This window comes from Ammodytes marinus (assembly GCF_949987685.1).
Source record: "Ammodytes marinus genome assembly, chromosome: 4".
In the NCBI taxonomy this organism is placed as follows: Eukaryota; Metazoa; Chordata; class Actinopteri; order Uranoscopiformes; family Ammodytidae; genus Ammodytes; species Ammodytes marinus.
This window is the reverse complement of record NC_137233.1, coordinates 1,157,607-1,178,797: the sequence shown is the minus strand read 5'-3', so window position 1 is coordinate 1,178,797 and position 21,191 is coordinate 1,157,607. Positions and strand designations below refer to the sequence as shown.

Below are 21,191 nucleotides of genomic sequence, written 5' to 3'. Positions count from 1 at the left end.
GAATTCTGTCATCCCACCCCAACTTGGCCTTACATAACTCCTGAAGGATCTGCTTGGCAGTTAGCACGACCGGTGCCAAGAAGCCTAGAGGGTCATAGACTGAACTCACAACTGACAGGATGCCACGTCTTGTTGTTGGCTGCGGTTTCAGCACTGTGCTGAAGGTGAAGGCATCACTTTCGACATCCCACTGAGTTCCGAGGGCCCGTTCCATGGGAAGTTTATCTCTGTCGAGATTTAGAGTCTTGACCTCTTTAGCTTTTTCTTCCTCAGGGATCATGGCAAGGATGGAGCGATGGTTACTGATCCATTTGTTCAAATGGAAACCTCCTTTGCTGCACATACTTTTGAGGTTTCTGTACAGCCATCCTGCTTCTTCCACCGAGCTCACTGCCTTAAGACAATCATCAACGTAAAAACTCTGTCTTACGGTGTCCACGACCTCAGCTGGGTAGTCATGCTGGTTATCCTCTGCTGTCTTTAGCAGGGCAAAAGTGGCGCAGCTGGGTGACGATACAGCTCCAAAGATGTGGACTGTCATCCTATGATCCATGGGCTCTTTAGTGATGTCCCCATCTGGCCACCAGAGGAAGCGCAAGAAGTCCACATCTTCTCTTGCCACTCTCACCTGATGGAACATGCCTTCGATGTCGGTCATCAGAGCAATAGGACCCAGACGAAACCTCAACATCACCCCGATCAGCTTGTTGGTCAAGTCTGGACCTTGCAGCAATTCTCTATTCAGAGAGGTTCCATGAAACGTCGAAGCACAGTCAAACACCACACGTAACTTCTTTTTGCGTGGGTGGTAGACCCCATGATGTGGTATGTACCACACTTTGCCACTTTTTGTTTCCAACTGATCCTGGGGTATGACCTCTGCATATCCTTTCACCAGCACGTCCTCCATGAAAGCCCTGTATTCTTCAAAGAATGCTTGGTCTCTTTTAAACCTCTTAAGCAGCTGTTGTGCTCTTTGTAGGGCACTGTGCCTGTTATTGGGCATGTCGACACCTGGCTCACGAAATGGCAGCTTGAGGCAGTAATGTCCATCCTCTAGCACTGCAGAGTCTGAGACGATGTTCATGAACTGCTTGTCCTCTACAGACATTTCTTGCTTTTCATAATGCTGCTCAGCAAAATCTTGGTTATACTGCTGGGTTAGAATATCTTCCAAACTGGAAATGTCTATCCTGTTTACCAATACAGGATGACAGTCACTCATGCACTCCTTGTGACCAAGTGGGCCATTTATTACCCATCCTAGGAGGGTTTCGACAGCAAACGGTCCATTACCTTTGCTGTTAATGACTCTCCATGGCTCCAACACTTTAGGAGCATTTGCACCAATCAGTAGCCCGATGCTGGCTTCGATTGGCTCCAGTTCAACATCCTGCAGGTAAGGCCATTCTTTGAGGTCCTCCTCTGTAGGTATGTTGTCTTTGCATACAGGGATTGACTCTTGCGAGAACACATCTGGCAGTTTAATGAATGCGTTACCTTTGAGCCCAGCCACTTCCATTCCAGGGATCTTATAACTGGTCACAGGCTTCTCCTGGCCCATAGTTTTGAGCAGAACCTTCACTTTCTTTCCTCTTGCATTTAGCTCTGTCATTAATTCTTCTGTGCAAAAGGTGGCAGTGCTTCCTGGGTCAAGGAAAGCGTATGTCTGCACAACCTTTGTTCCTTTGCACAGCTTTACTTGAACAGGAACAATAGACAGTTTACATGCACCGTTACCGGCCCCAATAAGGCTGCCAGCATCCAGGGAGACAAGGCTTGATGTGACCTTCGCTGATTCTCCAAAATCTCTTTTGGTAACCTGAGATTCCACCTTCTCTTTCAAATTGAAGTGTAGAATGCTTGGGTGGTTTTGGTGGCAAACTTGACATGTCATTCTGTTTTTGCAATATCTGCTCATGTGCCCTCTTCCCAAACATCCAAAGCACAGACCTTCATTTTTCATAAACTCCACCTTTTCATTATTGTGTTTACTTTTTAGGACGCCACAAAACTCCAAAGCGTGGTCTTTGCTACAGTACAGGCAGGGCTTCTCAAAAGCGCTTGAGGTTTCTTGTTTTTTCTCCTTTTGGTTGAATTTAGGTTGGGTTGGTTTACTTTCCTTTTGCTCTGAACGCTCTGACATGGTTGCAACAGTTGTAGCAAAACTGCTCCCCCTACTAGCTGGTTTAAAGGGGGGTTTTTGTGCTGGCCTTTTTGTCTTTAGCACACATTTGTTATCAGTCACATCATGTATGTCACCAAAAAAAGGATCCAGAACGACTCTGGACTGTCTTTCCACAAATTCAACAAGATCTTTAAACTTGGCTCGCCTTTTGCTTCTTTCCTGAAGATCACAGCTGATTGTTCTCCATCTATCTCGGAGCTTAAAGGGTAATTTGGATATCATTGCCCTCAAGTGAGATGGTGTCTCCAGCTCTTCCATAAAATGAACTTCTTTCATTATATTGAAGCAGCTTCGCAGAAACAGCGCATACGACCTTAGCGCTGGTCCATCCTCTGCTTTTATTGGAGGCCAACTCAGGACCTTATCCATGTGTGCTGATGTCAGCTTCATTACATTGCCAAAGTGCCATTCAAGTTGCTCTTTTGCTTCTCTGAGCCCCCTTTCTGGGTCCATGTGGAGGAAGCTACGAACCAGCAGGTTGGGTTCTCCCTTTGTGTATTGCTCCAAGTAAAACAATTTGTCCTGTGCATTGTCCACTTTGCGCTCTATTCCTTGTTCAAATGCCATAATGAATGATCTGTATTGTAGGGCATCACCATAAAATGTAGGAATTTCTCTGGAAGGAAGTAAAGCTGCTTGGTGTTGCTTTACAAGCAATTCAGTTATTTCATTTTGTTTTCTCATGACATCAGTGAGACCATTCTCTTCGCTTTTATTTGAGTTTTCATTTCCTTGGTCATGATCTAGGTGTTTGCTTTTAAATTTTGCTTTAAAGAGAGGAGCTTGGTGAGAAATGTTTGATTTCCCAGAGTGTTGAGGTTTTGGAAGCTTTTGGTTTGTTACTGGAATCATATATTCAGTAGATGCTCCAGACATTTTCAACTGATGTATTGGTGATATGCTTTCTGATTTTAATTGCTTTGATGTTGATGGTTTGTGATTTCTTTGTGTGGTTATTGATGGTTGAGGTGCTTGTCCAGCAGCCAATGACTCGTTCTCCATGTACACATTAATTTTTGCTTCCGCAGCAGCCAATTCAGCCTCTATGGCAAGCCTTTCCCCCTTTGCTATTATTTGAGCTTGTTGCATATCCAGAGCATGTTTCATCTCCAATGCTTGCACTTTAGCCATCAGAGCAGCACGTTCTGCCTTAGCCTTTAAACAAGCAGAAGACGCTCTGGAGGCGGAACTGGAGGAGCTGGCTTTGCTTGGGGCTTTATTTGTTTGAGATACACTGTCCCCTGGTCCCACTGATTTATCTTTATGCTCCTCATCCACCACGCCTTTCTTTTCATCATCGTCATCATCATCATCGTCGTCATCATCATCATCATTGTTTTCCTCTTTGTCCTCAACCTCCTCGGTTATTTCCACTCCATCCATGTATTTGTTAATGCCGTTTATAAACTCTCTGAAATGCCCAAGCTTTGGCTCAAACCAGTCCGTATTATCTGCCTCCTTTTCCTCTTCACTTGAAAGGAGGTTTTGCACGGTGTTTTGCAACTCAATAAATTCTTCCACATACTTATTGAAAACCTCTACGTGTTTGCGGACATTTTCGTTACTTTCCCCAATCTCCAATAAAGCATTGATTTCATTCTTTTTACGCGTTAAAACGCCAAGCTTTCCCCTGCGCGATGCGATCGCTTTTATCAAAAGCGTTTCATCTGATTTTCCATTGGCAGACATTGCAATGCAGGTTGTGGTATTTTATTCACTTTGAATTCACTTTTAGACCAAGGCACACAAGAGACATCCAACACTTTTATTGAGCGCATTTAAGCAGTTTCCTTGTTACTGACGTAACACTCATTGCGAGCGCCGCGGCTCCAAACTTTTCCAACATTAAGAGCGGAATCCATCTACTCACAAACCGCAGAAACTCCTTCCACTTTCTCCGCTGCTTGTGTGGTCCTTATCTTCTGAAGACAACTTATTTTTCTTCAATCCAAAAAGTCTTTCGACTTAAATGTCTCGGCTGTTCTTCGTTGAGCCGTGGGTACAGATGGCGAGGTAGCTCGACTCGCTTCCAAACTATTCCAAGCACTCGCGATTTCAAAAAATGATTATATTTATTTTACAGCTCAAAAAGGAACAAAACTTTCTTCTAAATAAAGGAAAATATACTGGCAAACGAATAAATCATTGAAAGTTACGAGTGAACTAAAGTAAGCGGTCGAAAGACTTTTTTAACCCACCGCCTCTTTCCCTTGACACTTAGTTTTTCATCAAAACAATACACACACCTGTCCTAAGTACCTGAGCGGTGCGTAAAGCACGCCCACAGACCTCTGCAGGTAATCACAAAACAAAGAAGCCTAGGCATAAACAGTATTAATAATATGCTAAACTAATTCAAAATTTAGCTTTCATTTAAAACATTTCTATTTCCATAAACAATAAACAATAAACATCTTTGTGAACAGAAAATCAATAGACTCATTAAAACGGCTGCGACAGGTTGATTTACCATATTTACCATCTTTTAAATCCTGCTCATCCAGCTTTAGTTTCATGTTGGTAATGCAGGTCAACATCTGTAGGAATTTCTCATTGACATCATATTCTCAAAATACTGAATTTATGATATTTATCTATTTCCAGTCTGTCAGGCTGTCTGGTCACAACAGAAGGCTGTAAGTCTTTGGCCTCAGCTCTGAAATCCAACTCCTCCCATCTGAGAGAGCTGGACCTGAGCTACAACCATCCTGGAGACTCAGGAGTGAAGCTGCTGTCGGAGGATCCAGACTGGAGACTGGACACTCTCAGGTATGGACAGACAACAAGAGCTCACACACTGCTGGTGTCCTTCCCCTCTGGTCCATCATGAAGAAGGACATGTGTTTTCTCTTAAAGAACTGGTAGCTCAAATCAAGAGATCTGATTGGTTCACAGCCGTGATAGGAAAACAATGAAACAAACTAAAAAACTTTAGAATGAATCTAAATGGGCAGTTAAATGCTCCTGAGAGTGGTGTAAGGATAAAGGCGTGGCAGTTAGGAGTTTGAATATTTTGGAATCCCTGGATTTGATTCAAAATCAATTCTCGATTCAGAATCGATTTCTCAATTCAGCAAAAAGGAGGATTTTAAAACAGGCTTTGTGCCAGGATGGAATGACTAAAGCCTTATTTACAGTGGAGGAAATAAGTATTTGATCCCTCACTGATTTTGTAAGTTTGCCCACTTACAATGAAATGAACGGTATATAATTTTAATGCTAGGTTTATTTTAACAGTGATAGACAGAATATCAAAAAGAAAATCCAGAAAATCACATGAAAAAAGATGGAAATTGTTTTGCATTTCATTGAGAAATAAGTATTTGATCCCCTATCAACCATAAAGGATGTTGGCCCCCACAGATTAGTCCTAGTGCTTTAAAAAAGTATTCCTAATCTCAACTAGTTGCGCTTGTTCTCTGAATCAGAGCATCTCTGCGGCTCCATAGGGATCTCTGTGCACGCGTTACAGCAAAAGTATAAATCAAGGGCTGTTTAAAATTTTTAGGCGGTGATGTATATATAAAAAAAATGCATAATATTTTCAGCAGTTAGGACTCATGCTAATAGAAAATCATTCTGTCTGTGTTTCTTCCTCCAGGGTGGACCACGGTGGAGAGCAGTGGTTAAAACCTGGTCTGAGGAAGTGTAAGTGTGGATTCAGTTTGACTGAGTTTGAAATGAAAGTAATTTTAATGCAAATATACCAGGAATGTCATGGTTCCAACTTCCCAAATTGAAAATCTGCTGCTTTTCCTTTTTAATCATTTTACTTGTTACCAGGCCAACAATAAATCTTTTAATACAGATAAATAATAATAACTTAAATCCACAATGACAATAAAATAGAATCTATTACCAGATTATTCCCAGCTACAAATCCTGCAGATACAGATTTTTACTTTACTCAAGTGGTTCTGTAGGTCTGTAGTATATCGTGGTTTTCAGGTTTTCTTTACACCATAGACAAAATGTCATTAAACTTTATAGAAATGAACATCAGGACACAATCAGAGAATAAACCCTTCAGGTGTCTGATGATAAACTGCTGCTGTGTCTTTTTCTCTCCATCAGATTCCTGTGAACTCACACTGGACACAAACACAGTAAACAGAAACCTCAAACTGTCTGACAACAACAGGAAGGTGACACGTGTGGAGCAGCAGCCATATCCTGATCATCCAGAGAGATTTGACTACTATCCTCAGCTGCTGTGTAGTAATGGTCTGACTGGTCGCCGTTACTGGGAGGTCGAGTGGAGAGGAGGAGTTTATATATCAGTGAGTTACAGAGGAATCAGAAGGAAAGGATTCAGTAATGACTGTAGGTTTGGACGTAATGATCAGTCCTGGAGTCTGGAGTGCTCTGATCGTCATGGTGGCTCTGTCCGTCACAATAACAGAGAAACATCCATCTCCTCCTCCCCTGTCTCTCACAGAGTAGCAGTGTATGTGGACTGTCCTGCTGGCTCTCTGTCCTTCTACAGAGTCTCCTCTGACTCACTGATCCACCTCCACACCTTCAACACCACATTCACTGAACCTCTGTATCCTGGGTTTGGGTTTAGGTACGTTGGTTCCTCAGTGTCTCTGTGGGATCTGTAGGAGGGAGACAACTTCCAGTCCTGTGTTTAAAAGGTGGAGTCAGTGATTCTGGAGAATGCTCGTCAATTTTCTTTAGTAGAAATCAGTGAATATCTCCTCACCATCCACAACCTGAAGGCTAGCCTATGTACTGTGTGTGCGTTGAAAAATATCCAGTGTTCATACACAGCCTAGGCTCTGTAAACTGGCATGTTGCTAGCTACGTTGGGCCACCCATCTTTACATACCGGTTTACAGAGCCTAGGCTGTGTATTAACCCCAGAATCTTTCTCAGCATGCACACATTTCAGACAGGTAGCGGATCATGAGGAGATATTCACTGATTTGGACAAAAAGTATATTTTATCAAAAAGTGTTCAGAATTGCTGACTCCATCTTTAAATCATGAGCTTTGATGAGCGATTCTGACCCACAATCCACTGCACAGCAGTATTCGACCCCCCCACCGTCTAACAAAAAAAAGCAGCGATGAGATGGATATACTGTATAAGCAAGAGGCAAGTTCAAGGCCTGACGTCATAACAAAATACAGACCAGTACTGTGTAAGGCAGGGGAGTTGCTAGACATGAAGCTCTACTGGGGCCCTAAAGAATTTGGGAATGCCTGCTGAGTGTTTGAAATGTGCGGATATTGGGGTGAATTAAGGGTGTAGGTTGTTTCAGCAGTTCAACAGTGGAGCACATGCCCCAGTAAAAGGGGTCTAGCAACGCCACTGGTGTAAGGCACTTTGAATCGACTTGTTTGTAAAAAATAAAAAAATAAGAAAGGCTTAATGTCAAATAGTCTTAATGGAAAATTGTACTTTTTCAGACATTTTAAAATATAGATATATTGTTTTTATTGCGTGGGTATTTTGCTGCACAACCAATTGATCCGCTAGAGACCAATTAACTGGATTACTCTGCACTGTAATCTTTATTACTATCATGTTCTATTTCACTCTTTTGAATCATATTTTACCGTTGTTGGCTTGTTCTTGTTCCCGGTCTTAATGCCTTTTAATGTTTAAAAAACTTTGAATTGACCTGTTTGTACAAAGATAATAAACCTAAAATCACTTGGTCTTAAGGAAAATGTGACGGGAAAATGTAATGTTTTTATGACATTTTATAACCAAACAATTGATTCACTAATAAACAAAATACAATTATTATATTTTCCGTTTTTTGGGTATTTTTTTGTGATTTCTTTCCCCAAAGAGCACAAAAAAACGCAATAAGACAGTTTTGATACAATGCCATGATATAGTTTCTTTTATGACATTTTATAACTAAACAATCGATTCACCAATAAACAAAATAGATAAATGGGCATTTGACTTAAAGGTTCAGTGTGCAGAATTTACTGGTGTTTTTAAAAACAGACTTGGTAGAGATGGAAATTAGAAAGTTAGAAATTAGAAATGTCCGTTTTTGCTACATTTTCAGTTTTTGCTACTATTTTAATTTTTTGTACTTTCTTCCCCAAAATGCACAAAAACGCATCAATATAGTTTTGATACAATGCCTTGATATGTACTGCATTTATTTTATTTTTAAGTGTAAAAAAAAGAAGCAAAAAAAAAGCTGCAAAAATTCGCCTAAAAAAATTGCAATAAAAACTTACAAAAAGGCACAAAACAATTCCCCAAATCGATGTTTTTTCGATGTTCATGTGGTGACGTTTTTTTACGCCCAAAATAGCACCAAATAAATGCTCCATGAAATGGCCGAAGAAATGTTCCCCAAAACTTAAAAAAAAAAATCCCCAGAAAAACGGCCTGTAAATAATGTAATAATAATGTAATAAACACATATGAGCCACCTCTTTAAATTGGATTAAAGTGATTATTTAATGTTAATATATTTTATGGAAAATCCATGTGTTTTTCTAATACAGCTGCACATCGTATCGGCTGCTGATTACTTACAAAATCATCATATGTTATGCCAAACGGATCATAAACAATATAAACACACCTCTTACACACAGGTACAATAGATCAACATTAGTCTCAGGCAGGTAAAGGAGAGGAGGCGGAGACAGACTGGGAACGCTCTTCACTTGTTGAACTGGTTTTCACGTGACTGAGTTTATTTTTAGACTTTGACTGTGAAGTTATGAGGGTGTGACGGCGTCCTCAGATCACACACACACCAGGACTGAGCAGGATGAAATGAGCAGCGTCTTCTCTCCCAGTGTTTCCTCCACACATGAAGGAGGAAAGTGTCTGTAAGTCGACCTGAAGTCAGTTCAGCAGGTGAGAATCCTCCCAGAGAAACCTGTAAATGTCTGATCATCAGGATCACTTTGATCACATTGTGCTGTGTCGCTGTTTAACTGGACGGTAGAAATGTTTCTTGATGCTGATTGGCTGTTTCTCAATATCTTTTTGTAATATGCTGTAGAGTTTCTGTCTGTGTTAAAGAACAGTGACTTTAGAAAGATTCCCGTGTAGTTTTGTTCAGTTGAATCAACGGCAGTTTGATTCAACTGAACAAAAGTCTGAGCTGATGTTATCAGTGAAATATGCAGAACGTGACTGAACTGGTCCCACACCTTGAATCATTTTGGCTGAGCTGCTTTTACTGTGGAAACATTTGTGCTTGCAGTTTATTAGTCGTTAAACAAGTATAAAGAAATGATTAGTCAGATTTAAAAGTAGGAAAGGCCATTTAATGACAAAATGTCCCATTAAAGCTGGGGTATATGATTTCTGATTGGTCAAAGTGAACATTAGGGGTACACTTTGACCAATCAGAGCGAGGCTCTGATTCTAAAAAAAAAAAGAAAAAAGAAAAATCCGATTCTCTGTTCTTATTGGCTGTTGGGACTGTCCATTTCCTTTGGCACCGACGTTGTTGGTGTAGAGTGTGTCAGGGAGGGACCATAGGGGAGGGACCAAAGAGAACAAGTGGAGCGGTCGAGGTATTTGGATTCAAATCTCTATCCCAACTGCCATTTTCTCCTCAAATCATATACCCCAGCTTTAAGTCTTTAAATAACCACATGGTCAGTTCATCGTAAATAAAATACTGTGAAGTCAACACAAAATGCATTATTTTCATGCTGACTTGGCCATATTCAATTATACTAAATTTGGATATTGTAGCACACTAATTTTGATTGATGACGTTTAATTAAGAAAAAGAAAAAAAAATGTTCTTCAGAAGCTTCCACATTATGTGATCCAGTGACCCATCAGCCCCAGCAATAAATACACAGGACATAACTCTAAATATTGGATTTAGTTTTTTCATGTGTTTATTAATATTGGTGTGTTTTTTTTATTATTATTTTAGTTTTTCCTCATGTCAATATTTTATGGAAAATGCATGTGTTTTTTTAAAACAGCTTAATGCACATCATATCTGCTGCTGATCTACTTTGTATGTCAGCATCTGTTCTATTTTGTGATTTATCTGACACTGACTGAGTTTCAGTGATGATGCCAAAAAATCTCAAGATCAAGTGAAAAACCAATTTTAAGTATAAGAGCATCAGACTCAATGTCAAACAGATCATAAACAATATAAACACTTCTTTAACACACACTAGATCAACATTAGCCTCAGGCAGGTAAAGGAGAGGAGGCGGAGACAGACTGGAAACACCTTGGCACTTGTTGAACTGGTTTCGTGTCACACTGATGTTGTTTTTAGACTGTGAAGTTATGAGGGTGTGACGGCGTCCTCTAAATGTAAGTGGCAGGCTGTAGAGTAGCTTTGTCGTAAAATGTTTTACTTTGTTGTGGTTAGCTTTGTGCCATCAATTTAACCTCTTCGTGCCAGGGTTATCAGATCCAGTTTAGGGTCCAACCAGGTTTCTGTCAGCGCTGAATGTTTGTGTCCTGTTAGTGACAGTGAACTAATATGTCCTGTGATGTAAAGCTTGTTGTAATGAATGAACATGTTGTTGTGTTTGTGTGAAGGTGTGGGCTCTGCTATGGATCAGAGTGAGGACAGAGAGGAGGGAGTCCCTCCCTCTAAAACCACTCTGTGTGGGGAACATGACGGCCAGACCAAAGCTCAGAGGTGACATGAGGATCTCTAACTGTCCATGACTCAAATCACTGCACCATCATTATTCACTCAAAGCTCTGTGTGTGTGTGAGACCCTGTTTCCACCTGGCATTAATATGTGGTTTTTAGGATCCGATCGCGCTAACTACAGGTGGAAACACGCTCAATGCGCATTGAATGCGCATTGAAATTATCCACATTTGGAGGTGGTTTGAGACCACATATCCACATACCCATTAACAGTGGAAACACGTATGCGCATCTCATACACATTAGGCCCCGCTCACTCAACTGCGGCGAGTGACTGGGCGGAAACGCGTACTCATTCACGCGACAATTCACGTCATAAAAGCGCACCGTTGCAGGTAAACACATAGACATTATAAAGGATCCTTTATAATGTCTATGTGTGGAACAACTGTGGTCAAGCCAGCGGTCTCTTGTTTTTGCATGGTCAAACCAGCCGCTTCTTTATTTATTCCCCCCGTGTTGTTGAGAGCACAGAGACGGCTCGGTGCAACTGATAGAGACAGTGAGCGAACAGTGCTGGCTGCGGCAGCTCGTGACATCGTAGCAGTGGGACACAGTGTAGCCAACTGATTCATTTAATGACGAGGAAAAACACCACAATAAACAGTGCCGCGCTCACATTTTCGCCAAAACACACTGACTCTCTTCACTCTAGCCGACGTGACTACAAGGCGGAAATTATTCTTTCGACCAACTGTGGTCAAGCCAGCGGTCTCTCGTTTTTGCTCGGTCAAACCAGCCGCTTTTTTATTTATTCCCCCCGTGTTGTTGTGAGCGTGTATTTACTACTATCTATGGCGTAAACACACAGAGACGGCTCGGTGCAACTCATAATAGAGACAGTGAGCGAACAGTGCTGGCTGCGGCAGCTACGCAGTGGGACACAGTGTAACCAAGTGATTAATTTATTGACGAGGAAAACACCACACAATAAACAGTGCTGTGCTCACATTTTCGCCAAAACACAAGACTCTTGCCGAGGTGACCATAGACATTATAAAGGAATTTATTTATGGTCGTGGATGGTCAACACTTCTTCTTCTTCTTTTATTTCCGGCAGACTAGGCAAGGGCGGGGCACTGCTGCCCCTGCCGCTTAAAAACAACAGTATAAGCGGAAATGATGTACGAGCTGATTTCCATACAGCGCGGGGAATTCGAATCCGGATCGCAAACGCGCATAGAAGACGCATTGTTAAGGCCAGATGTGAACAAGCATATACATTTACATATAACGATCGGATTCCTCAGAACCACATATTAATGCCAGGTGGAAACAGGGTCTGAGTGTGTGTGTGTGTGTGTGTGTGTGTGTGTGTGTGTGTGTGTGTGTTGTTTTCATAATACATTTATTATTCTATTAGGATTCATCAGAGACCAGACTCTTCTGGACCTGGACCCAGCTGTGTGTCCTTAAAGAGTGACAAGTCAAAACATGATTTCATTCATTTTAAAGGAGAGAAACTGTCTGCAGAAAGGTAAACTTAAGCGTCTTTGAGTGACCTCCAAAAAATCTTATCAATTATTATTATTATTAAACTGTTAGTAACATTTAACTATCACCGATTTCTTCTTCACATTCATTCATATTCTGTCATCGGATTTTATTTATTTATAAATAATTTAAAAAACATTTTATTAAAAAATAAGAATGAGCTTCCAGAAGAAGTGGTGAGCTCGCCTTTGGTAAACTCTTTCAAGAATAGGTTTTATACATTTTGATAATCAATGCGTATTTATGTTAAACTATAAAGCTGATTCGGATTTTGTTTCTGAAATTTGTGTAATTTTTTATTGATTAAATTGACACCAGGCCAGTTGCCCCTGGAGCTTTACCCAAAACCCCAGACATGATGTTAAGAGCTAATTCTTCATGATTCCTCCACAGAGTCGACCAGGAGGTCTCAGAGGTTCCCAGTGGTCGGTCTGCCCAGCAGCAACAAACACACCTGGACTCCACATTCATGGTCTGTACATGTACAACAACTACTTTACTTTTCTCAATAATAATATCTGTGTTTGACTTCTTTGACCAGTGGACTGTTAGTCTGACCAAACATGGATCTGATGTTTGTTTCATGGTTGTAGTTTGATTGTTTTATTTTGAGTGTGTTGTTCATTTAATATGATATTTATACATTGAGCTGATGCTTTTTGATTTTAGTTTGATTGTTCACATAGTATTCTGTTTCAGCTGCTGGAGGAAAACATAGTCACTTTTGTAAAGAACGAGCTGAAGAAGATCCAGAAGCTTCTGAGTCCAAATGACCCAGAATGCTTAGAGGGTCAGAGGGAGGATGAGGAGGTGTTGGATGGTGAGGATGAAGAGCAGAGGAGCAGCAGCAGAGAAGCATTTGTGAAGATCACACTGCACTTCCTGAGGATAATGAAGCAGGAGAAGCTGGCTGACCTTCTGTGGAGCAGTAAGAGGATTTATTTAATACATTGGCGTTGGGTCTTTAAAGGTTCAACATGACGGTGAAATGGGACATTTACTTAAAGAGGACCTATGATACTTTTCGACTTTTATGACCTACAAACGTTGTTATAGTGATTTATAGTCATGTTTAACCATACTAGCGTATCAAATAATTACGTACATGCATTTCGACGTATTCCCTGCTGACCGTCTGGGGTGGCTATACAGAGCACTAAACACTATGGCAGCCGGTCGAGAAATAACTTGTTCAAATTTCCGGGTAGTTTGAGTCACGTCCCCGGATGTTTCCATGTATGGTAATGCTGCTCAGGCAAGCTCCGGCTGCATGCCCCCACCTTCCTGAAAATCTCCCGCTGATGGAAGGAAGGTAACCAATCACAACGGAGTGGGGTTTGCAGCAGGGGGGGAGGGGCGGAAAAGCTCAAAGCAGTGTGTAGAGAGAGACTGCTGTGCTCGCTACACTGTAAACAATTGCTGTAAATTTACAGCAGGATTTCAACAGCATTAACCTGTTATTTATAAAAACAGCATTTAACTGTTAAAAGAAAAGGCAGTCTGTTAAATTACAGTCCTTTGCTGTTATTTTACGGAACGGTAATGTTTTTCAAAAATACTGAACTTTCCTGTTAATTTACCATCAAACTTGGAAGGGACAACTTGACGTGAGCTGTCTGCACATGTGAAGCTCATACAATTTTCTTCATTAATCCTCATCCATCCACATCTTCACTATTAAGTGTTGTTTACTTTATATATTCTGATTAAGTTTACTTAAAGTTGAGTTATATCTACTTGGAAATGGAAATTGCAGTTTACATAATTAAACCAAGTTAGTCTTACTTAACTGAAGAGTTGTGTTTACTCAGTAGAATGAAGGAAACAGATTGCCTTAGATAAATCAAGTAAGCACAACAAAGTGTATTGTAGAGACGCCCCCTTTCCCACAATGACTTGCACTGGACTAAACTTTTGTTATGTTGCTATTTGCACCCTCAGTAAAGGGGATGTTTCATTCCATTACCTCACTATGCATTTTGTTTAAATAAAACATTTCTGTGTGAACTAACTGTTATTTTTGGTTATAACAAACGGCTTGTGGAAATCTTAAACAAGATCCCTAGTTCAACTCAGGAGACAATTTACAATCGAAATGAATCATTCAATTGAACTTGATATATTGTAAAACGTGTCTTGAAGTAACAAACAGAAGCTGCTCTCTGTGTTTAGTATTTGAACAAATAGGGGACATAGTAAATTTATATATGGTATGAAACACATCTGCCCAATGAAATATAACATCCCCTTCGCTCACGGTGCAAACAGCAACATAACAAACATTTAGTCCAGGTTCATCCCTTTTTTCATTAACAGTATAATCCTGTCAATTTTAGTGACAGTCAAATAATGTTAATTTAACAGTAAGAAAATGGCAACCCTGCTGCCAGTTGATAACTGTTTTTTACTGAAAAAACAGGTTGATACAGTTTTCTTCATTAACAGCATAATCCTGTCAATTTTAGTGACAGTCATATAATGTTAATTTAACAGTAAGAAAATGGCAACCCTGCTGCCAGTTGATTAATGTTTTTTTACAGGGACATTTCTTACAGTGTAGGGTAAGAGGAAGAGTGTCCCGAAAATCGACATAGTTTTTTGTGATGTGATTCGTGTCAGGTTGCTCTATAGCAGTTTTTAAAAAGAAATTAAGACCAGAAAAGTAGTATAATAGGATCTCTTTAAGTCTCAAGAGATCAAGGGGGAAATATGTGTGTATGCATTCAGATTTGCATTTTAAATTATAATTACTCATTGATCTTATTTCTACTGTTTTAATTCAGGAAGTCATTCTGGAGTGTGCCAGCGTGATCTAAAGTCAAACCTGAAGAAGAAGTTCCAGTGTGTGTTTGAGGGGATCGCTAAAGCAGGAAACCCAACCCTTCTGAATCAGATCTACACAGAGCTCTACATCACAGAGGGAGGGACTGGAGAGGTCAATGATGAACATGAGGTCAGACAGATTGAAGCAGCATCGTGGAAACCAGACAGACCAGAAACAACAATCAGACAAGAAGACATCTTTAAAGCCTCACCTGGAAGAGATGAACCAATCAGAACAGTGATGACAAAGGGAGTGGCTGGCATTGGGAAAACAGTCTTAACTCAGAAGTTCACTCTGGACTGGGCTGAAGACAAAACCAACCAGGACATTCAGTTCACATTTCCATTCACGTTCAGAGAGCTGAACGTGCTGAAAGAGAAAAAGTACAGCTTGGTGGAACTTGTTCATCACTTCTTCACTGAAACCAAAGCAGCAGGAATCTGCAGCTTTGAAGAGTTCCAGGTTGTGTTCATCTTTGATGGTCTGGATGAGTGTCCACTTCCTCTGGACTTCCACAACAATGAGATCCTGACTGATGTGACAGAGTCCACCTCAGTGGATGTGCTGCTGACAAACCTCATCAGGGGGAAACTGCTTCCCTCTGCTCGCCTCTGGATAACCACACGACCTGCAGCAGCCAATCAGATCCCTCCTGACTGTGTTGGCATGGTGACAGAGGTCAGAGGGTTCACTGACCCACAGAAGGAGGAGTACTTCAGGAAGAGATTCAGAGATGAGAAGCAGGCCAAAAGAATCATCTCCCACATCAAGACGTCACGAAGCCTCCACATCATGTGCCACATCCCAGTCTTCTGCTGGATCACTGCTACAGTTCTGGAGGATGTGTTGAAGAGAGTAAAAGGAGGAGAGCTGCCCAAGACCCTGACTGAGATGTACATCCACTTCCTGGTGGTTCAGGCCAAACTGAAGAACACCAGGTCTGATGGAGGAGCTGAGACAGATCCACACTGGAGTCCAGAAAGCAGGAAGATGATTGAGTCTCTGGGAAAACTGGCTTTTGAGCAGCTTCAGAAAGGAAACCTGATCTTCTATGAATCAGACCTGACAGAGTGTGGCATCGATATCAGAGCAGCCTCAGTGTACTCAGGAGTGTTCACACAGATCTTCAGAGAGGAAAGTCGACTATACCAGGACAAGGTGTTCTGCTTCGTCCATCTGAGCGTTCAGGAGTTTCTGGCTGCTCTTCATGTCCATTGGACATTCATCAACTCTGGAGTCAATCTGATGTCTGATGAACAAACATCATCCTGGTGGTCTAAAGTCTTCAGAGACAAAGCTAATCTAACAGATCTCCACCAGAGTGCTGTGGACAAGGCCTTACAGAGTCCAAATGGACACCTGGACTTGTTCCTCCGCTTCCTCCTGGGTCTTTCACTGCCGACCAATCAGAATCTCCTCAGAGGTCTGCTGACACAGACAGGAAGTAGCTCAAACACCAACAAGAAAACAGTTAAGTACATCAAGAAGAAGATCAGTGAGGATATCTCTTCAGAGAAAAGCATCAATCTGTTCCACTGTCTGAATGAACTGAATGATCGTTCTCTAGTGGAGGAGATCCAACAGTCCCTGAGTTCAGGAAGTCTCTCCTCAGATAAACTGTCTCCTGCTCAGTGGTCAGCTCTCTGCTTCATCTTACTGTCATCAGAACAAGATCTGGACATGTTTGATCTGAAGAAATACTCTGCTTCAGAGGAGGTTCTTCTGAGGCTGCTGCCAGTGGTCAAAGCCTCCAACAAAGCTCTGTAGGTGGACACATGAAACATGTCAACAGGGGGGTTGCATACAATTGAAGATGTGATGTGTTCAGGTTTGCTCAGTAAAATTATTATGAGCAGATTATTAGGCTGAGAAATTTGTTCTCCCAGCAGATAGAAGTTGAGCCTGTTTAAGTTTTAATCCTAGCCTTAGAAGCAAAACTATTTATACAAACAACGTAGTGTTGCTTCATCTCTCAACCAAATAATAGAGAAGTATTGATAGTTGTATCACTAAACTAACTCGTTAAGGAGTCTGGATATAGGGTCAATACTAATAAAAGGCAACAATCCACACCCATAATGCTTCATTTTAAAATAATAAAAAATTATGTTATTTTTTTTAATCTGTGTTCCCTAATTCTCCTTCAGGCTGAGTGGCTGTAACCTCTCAGAGAGAAGCTGTGAAGCTCTGTCCTCAGTTCTCAGCTCCCAGTCCTCTAGTCTGAGAGAGCTGGACCTGAGTAACAACGACCTGCAGGATTCAGGAGTGAAGCGTCTGTCCGTTGGACTGAAGAGTCCACACTGTAAACTGGAAACACTCAGGTCAGAATCCATCTGTTTGTTTAAAGGAGAAGTGAGTGATATTTATTTGTTAATTTAAGTGTTAAATCTCTCTCTATATTCATACAGCAATCACTTAAACAGTATGCACAGCTCATAACGCAGGTCTCCCAGTCATTCAGCTTTGCAGTAATTGGCAGATAAAATTTTGAGTATCCCGCTGGTTTTTATCAAATCAGGAGACAGAGCGCTATATAGAGGCGGGGTCTCTGTGCCCGTGAACGATGACCCGATCCAGCTTCTAACGTCTTCCAACATATAGGATTTTTCCGCTGACATGATTTTCTGAAATACTGAATTCTTGATATGTATCTAATTCCAGTCTGTCAGGCTGTCTGGTCACAACAGAAGGTTGTGAGTCTTTGGCCTCAGCTCTGAAATCCAACCCCTCCCATCTGAGAGAGCTGGACCTGAGCTACAACCATCCTGGAGACTCAGGAGTGAAGCTGCTGTCGGAGTATCCAGACTGGAGACTGGACACTCTCAGGTATGGACAGACAACAAGAGCTCACACACTGCTGGTGTCCTTCCCCTCTGGTCCATCACGAAGAAGGACATGTGTTTTCTCTGATAAAACTGGTAGCTCAAATCAAGCGATCTGATGGGTTCATAGTCGTGATAAAGGGGCGTATACAAAAGTGATGACATCAATTTCCTGTTTGCAAAGATTTGTATCACTGTGATAGAAGAAGTAACAGCTCCAGAAAACCGGACAGTTAAATGAATCAGATCTGAAGAAAGAGGTTGACGAACTACAAAAACAACGAAACAAGCAAGCAGTACATTTGAAGTTATTCTAATGAATATTCTCAACTGTATTTGTTGTTGTTTTGGATTGTTGCAAAAAGACAACATACATATGTATAGAACAAGCATATTTGTCCACTCCCATGATGATTAGAGTATATATATTTTTTTAAATAACATGAAAATTATTCCTTTATTTTTTATTTAACCTTTATTAAAACATTAAGAACAGTTTCTTATTTACATTATTGATCTGGTCCAAGAGGCCCCAACAGGAATATAGGTACAAATGACAAATATACAAGCGTCACTTAGACAAATATACAACAGAGACACAAATGCACAGCCTATGTAAAGAAAGGAAATAGAAAACACAATTGTAAAAAAAAATAATCATGGGAAAAGCGTAAATGTCTGGACAGGGTATAATCAATACGAGACCGCATAAAAATTAAGGGATTTGTGTGTGTGTGTGTGTGTGTGTGTGTGTGTGTGTGTGTGTGTGTGTGTGTGTGTGTGTGTGTGCGTACGTATGTATGCGAGCAGATACGTGTCTGGGTGGAAAAAATAAATGAATACGTGTCAATGTTATATTGTGTGTGACGGGTGTACGCAAGTGAGAAACTGGGGAATCAACAGGAGCAGGAGGGGTCTACTGAAACATTGTTAAGATTCTGCTTGAAGGCAGACTGAGATGTAAAAGCTGTAAGTTTGAGAGTACATTTAGAACAGATACAAATGTAGCTTAGAGTTAACTACGGACCATCATGTGATTCATCACGATTACATATTTGAATCGATTGACAGCCCTAATAAATAAATACATTATCTTCTTGTGACAGATTAGTTTCAGTCTGTTTCTCTGTCACACTGACACACTGAGGAACACTGCTTCATGTTGAACAGCAGTTAGGACTCATGTTGATAGAAAATCATTCTGACTGTGCTTCTTCCTCCAGGGTGGACCACGGTGGAGAGCAGAGGTTAAAACCTGGTGTGAGGAAGTGTAAGTGTGGATTCAGTTTGACTGATGGAGACGTGTAATGTAACTAACTACATTTAATCAAGTACTGTACTTAAGTACAAGTTTGAGGCACTTATACATTATTTTCTTAATGCTTATTTATACATTTACTCCACTAGGATTCAGTGGGAAATGTTAAAATGTTTACACACTAAACATACAGTATGAGGAGTTTATAAAATATTTTATACTTCTTAACAACAGTATATACCAAGTTGATAACTCGATAACTAATTTTCTAGTGACTATTTTGATAATAGTAATTTTTAATGCAAATATGCAGAATGTCATGGTTCCAACTAATCACATTTTAAATCTGCTGCTTCTCCTTTTAATCGTTAGAATTTTTGAACAATAAAACAATCAATCTATGAATTTAAAAGAAAACTTAAATCTAAAATGAAAATACAATATATTTTCATATTATTCCCAGCTACAAATCCTGCCTCTATATTAATGCATGAGTAATAATAATCTATACAACAGTAGGACAGTCACTGTTACTTTTAATACTTGTGAAATACTTTCAAAATCAGATACTTTTTTACTTTACTCAAGAGGTTCTGTAAATAGTTCTGTAGTATCTCTACTCTTACTGAAGTATTCTGTTCAGGTTTTCTTCACACCACAGACAAAATGTGTAATTTTTTTTTAACCTTTATTTATACAGGTATATCCCATTGAGTCCGAAGACTCTTTTGCAAGGGAGACCATCATCATTGAACTTTATAGAAGTCAGGACACAATCAGAGAATAAACCCTTCAGGTGTCTGATGATAAACTGCTGCTGTGTTGTGTCTTTTTCTCTCCATCAGATTCCTGTGAACTCACACTGGACACAAACACAGTAAACAGAAACCTCAAACTGTCTGACAACAACAGGAAGGTGACATGTGTGGAGCAGCAGCCATATCCTGATCATCCAGAGAGATTTGACCTCAAGCCTCAGCTGCTGTGTAGTAATGGTCTGACTGATCGCGGTTACTGGGAGGTCGAGAGGAGCGGATGGGTTAATATATCAGTGAGTTACAGAGGAATCAGAAGGAAAGGAATCAGTAATGACTGTGGGTTCGGACGTAATGATCGGTCCTGGAGTCTGATCTGCTCTGATGATGGTCGTTACTCTGTCCGTCACAATAACAGCGAAACATCCATCTCCTCCTCCTCTGTCTCTCACAGAGTAGCAGTGTATGTGGACTGTCCTGCTGGCTCTCTGTCCTTCTACAGTGTCTCCTCTGACTCACTGATCCACCTCCACACCTTCAACACCACATTCACTGAACCTCTTTACCCTGGGTTTGGGTTGAAGAGGTATAACGCCTCAGTGTCTCTGTGTGGTCTGTAAGAGAAAGACACCTTCAAGTCCTGTGGTTTAAAGGTGGAGTCAGCAATTATAGAGAATGCTTGTCAATTATTTATTTATTGTACTGTGTGTGCGCGCTGAAGGAAATCCACAGCCTAGGCTCTGTAAACTGGCATGTCGCTAGCTGCAGTGGGCCCCCTTTGTTGATGTACCGTTTGTTTACATACCAGGTTACAGAGCCAAGGCTGTGTATTAACACCAGACAGGTATTGAATTGTGAGGGGACGTTCACTAATTTTGACAAAAAGTGATTTTGTCAAGTGATCTCCAGAATCACTGACAACCACCTTTAAAAACAGCAGCTTCTGTTTTCTGACCCACACCTGCAGCAGAAGTTAGGTCACATGGCCTCCGAGTGAAAAAAACCCAGCGATGAGACGGATTTACTATATAAGCAAGAGGCAAGTTGAAGGCGCAACGTGATAACGAAATATACCAGTAGCATAAGTATGTCCAAATTGTAGCAAACTACATAGTTTTTATTCTCAGCTGCAGCATTTGTCTTGTCTTAATACCTTTCTGTCTGTGTAAGGCACTTTGAATTGTTTGTAAAAACCTGGTCCTAATGGAAAATTT

At 40.8% G+C, this 21,191-nt stretch overlaps 1 protein-coding gene across 1 annotated transcript in view; it reads left to right on the top strand.

The window, feature by feature from the left end:
• The window catches only part of LOC307249176 (uncharacterized protein), a gene marked incomplete at its 3' end in the record, with an annotated part of 45,769 nt that extends 25,172 nt beyond the window's left edge, over positions 1–20,597 (top strand). The window contains exons 21-32 of the mRNA XM_080025813.1: positions 4,793–4,957; positions 5,790–5,836; positions 6,263–6,789; positions 10,715–10,806; positions 12,188–12,301; positions 12,712–12,790; positions 13,018–13,246; positions 15,102–16,905; positions 17,290–17,463; positions 17,804–17,968; positions 19,188–19,234; positions 20,068–20,597. Of these exons, the coding sequence (XP_079881939.1) occupies positions 4,793–4,957; positions 5,790–5,836; positions 6,263–6,789; positions 10,715–10,806; positions 12,188–12,301; positions 12,712–12,790; positions 13,018–13,246; positions 15,102–16,905; positions 17,290–17,463; positions 17,804–17,968; positions 19,188–19,234; positions 20,068–20,597 (3,973 nt within the window). The remainder of the gene's footprint in view (positions 1–4,792; positions 4,958–5,789; positions 5,837–6,262; positions 6,790–10,714; positions 10,807–12,187; positions 12,302–12,711; positions 12,791–13,017; positions 13,247–15,101; positions 16,906–17,289; positions 17,464–17,803; positions 17,969–19,187; positions 19,235–20,067) is intronic.
• Positions 20,598–21,191: the final 594 nt, after the last annotated feature.